The following is a 1,575-nucleotide window of genomic DNA, read 5'->3' as shown; positions in this document are numbered from 1 at the left end:
ATTGGACCTCTATATCAAGATGTCGAGTTTCTACTCTCTACGGTTATTTACAAAACAACTATATATATATATATATACGTACATTTTTGGAATTAGAATTATTTTATTTGTTTACATCCATCCGTTACTGGAATTAAAACTCTTATATTCTAAATAATTGTAACATAACTATCAGTTCTGAGTGCATATCTGACACGTTTCTTATTTATCAACAGACTATTTTATTTCACATGATATTAGAAGCATAATATGCCATTTCATCGAACAAAATCCTACTAAAAAAAAGTTTATTTTTTATTTCTCACAAACTAACAACTTAATTAATAATTCTATACAAAAAAAATTTAATTTTTCCAACCCCTTGATTGTGAATGACAGTTAAACTTGAGTCTGTTTTATTTTGCAAGTTTTCAAATGATAAAAAATACACAAAAACTTTACAAATTCCCTCCCACAGTTTTGATTCCCGTACATTCAGAAGCATTTGTTTTGCTTACAGAAGTAAAATTAGAAAGTGAATTTTTTAAACTACTTTTGATCTTAAATTTCCTTTTTTACAAATATTTAATTTTACTGTAGTTTGCTTTCTAACACATTAATCTTCAAAAATCCATTCTCAAGTCTAACCTCTTAGGCTCATTCATTACATGTTAAGAAGAAATTCATTCAATATGCTTAAAATTCAATCAAAATTATTCCACTACACAGAAGCCATTCAACAATATAGTCTTTGAATGATAAATCATCTAGATAATAATTTAAATATTTTCATAAAACCAGGACTTTTAATCTTACATCAAAAAGTAAACCATAAGGTTTTTACCAGAAATAAGTGTTTTAGTAAAGCATTTTCTTTTCTCTGTTTTGACATCTTATAAGATATAACACCTTAGTAAAGAATCCCACAAGGAAGTATAAAACATTACATTTTGATGAATAAGACAAGCTCTTTGATGCAATAAATCTACAGACACAACTCGTGAGGTGTTACAAAGTTGGTAATTCACTATTCTTATACTTTATATTTCTGAATACAATAGTTTCATTAATGGTGGTTAAGATTGAAAACTAATATTTACCATTGTTGGAAGATTGGGAGGTGGCTGTAGGTCAAGATCTTCTATCATCACTTCAGTTCCTAGGTTACTAAAATCATCCCAGAACTCTTCCAACTGAGACAAACAAAATAAAAAGGAAACTTAGCACATTAAAAATGAATGTCAGATGCCACAAAACAGGGAAACTTATTTCCATTTTGTTTCTAACAACAAAAAATATTCATTAAAATTCCAACAACAAAACATTGGTTTGAAAAGAAAGTAAATATTCTTCTTTCAAGATCTTTAAGCAGACTTCTATTTGACAACTGAATATTTTTTATTTCCTCTTGCAAAAGTTCTGTAATGCTTTAAACTTCAGATAAAATCTCATTATATAGAGCAAGATGAATGTGATGTCATAAATATGATATTCCAAACAATATTTATATATCTCTTCAATGTCATTAGTGCAGGGATTAAGCATACTACCCCTCTCTCTCTCTCTCTCTATATATATATATATATATATATATAT

At 27.4% G+C, this 1,575-nt stretch overlaps 1 protein-coding gene across 1 annotated transcript in view; it reads right to left on the bottom strand.

Moving 5' to 3' along the window:
• Positions 1 to 1,575, bottom strand: part of LOC106464076 (microphthalmia-associated transcription factor-like) — a 62,652-nt gene that overhangs the window by 9,030 nt on the left and 52,047 nt on the right. Inside the window, exon 4 of the mRNA XM_013924188.2 lies at positions 1,080 to 1,172. Coding sequence (XP_013779642.1) covers positions 1,080 to 1,172 — 93 coding nt within the window. The remainder of the gene's footprint in view (positions 1 to 1,079; positions 1,173 to 1,575) is intronic.

Source organism: Limulus polyphemus, unplaced genomic scaffold (assembly GCF_000517525.1).
Source record: "Limulus polyphemus unplaced genomic scaffold, Limulus_polyphemus-2.1.2 Scaffold1556, whole genome shotgun sequence".
NCBI lineage: Eukaryota > Metazoa > Arthropoda > Merostomata > Xiphosura > Limulidae > Limulus > Limulus polyphemus.
The sequence above is the reverse complement of the archived record's forward strand: the minus strand, read 5'-3'. Positions and strand labels throughout refer to the sequence as shown.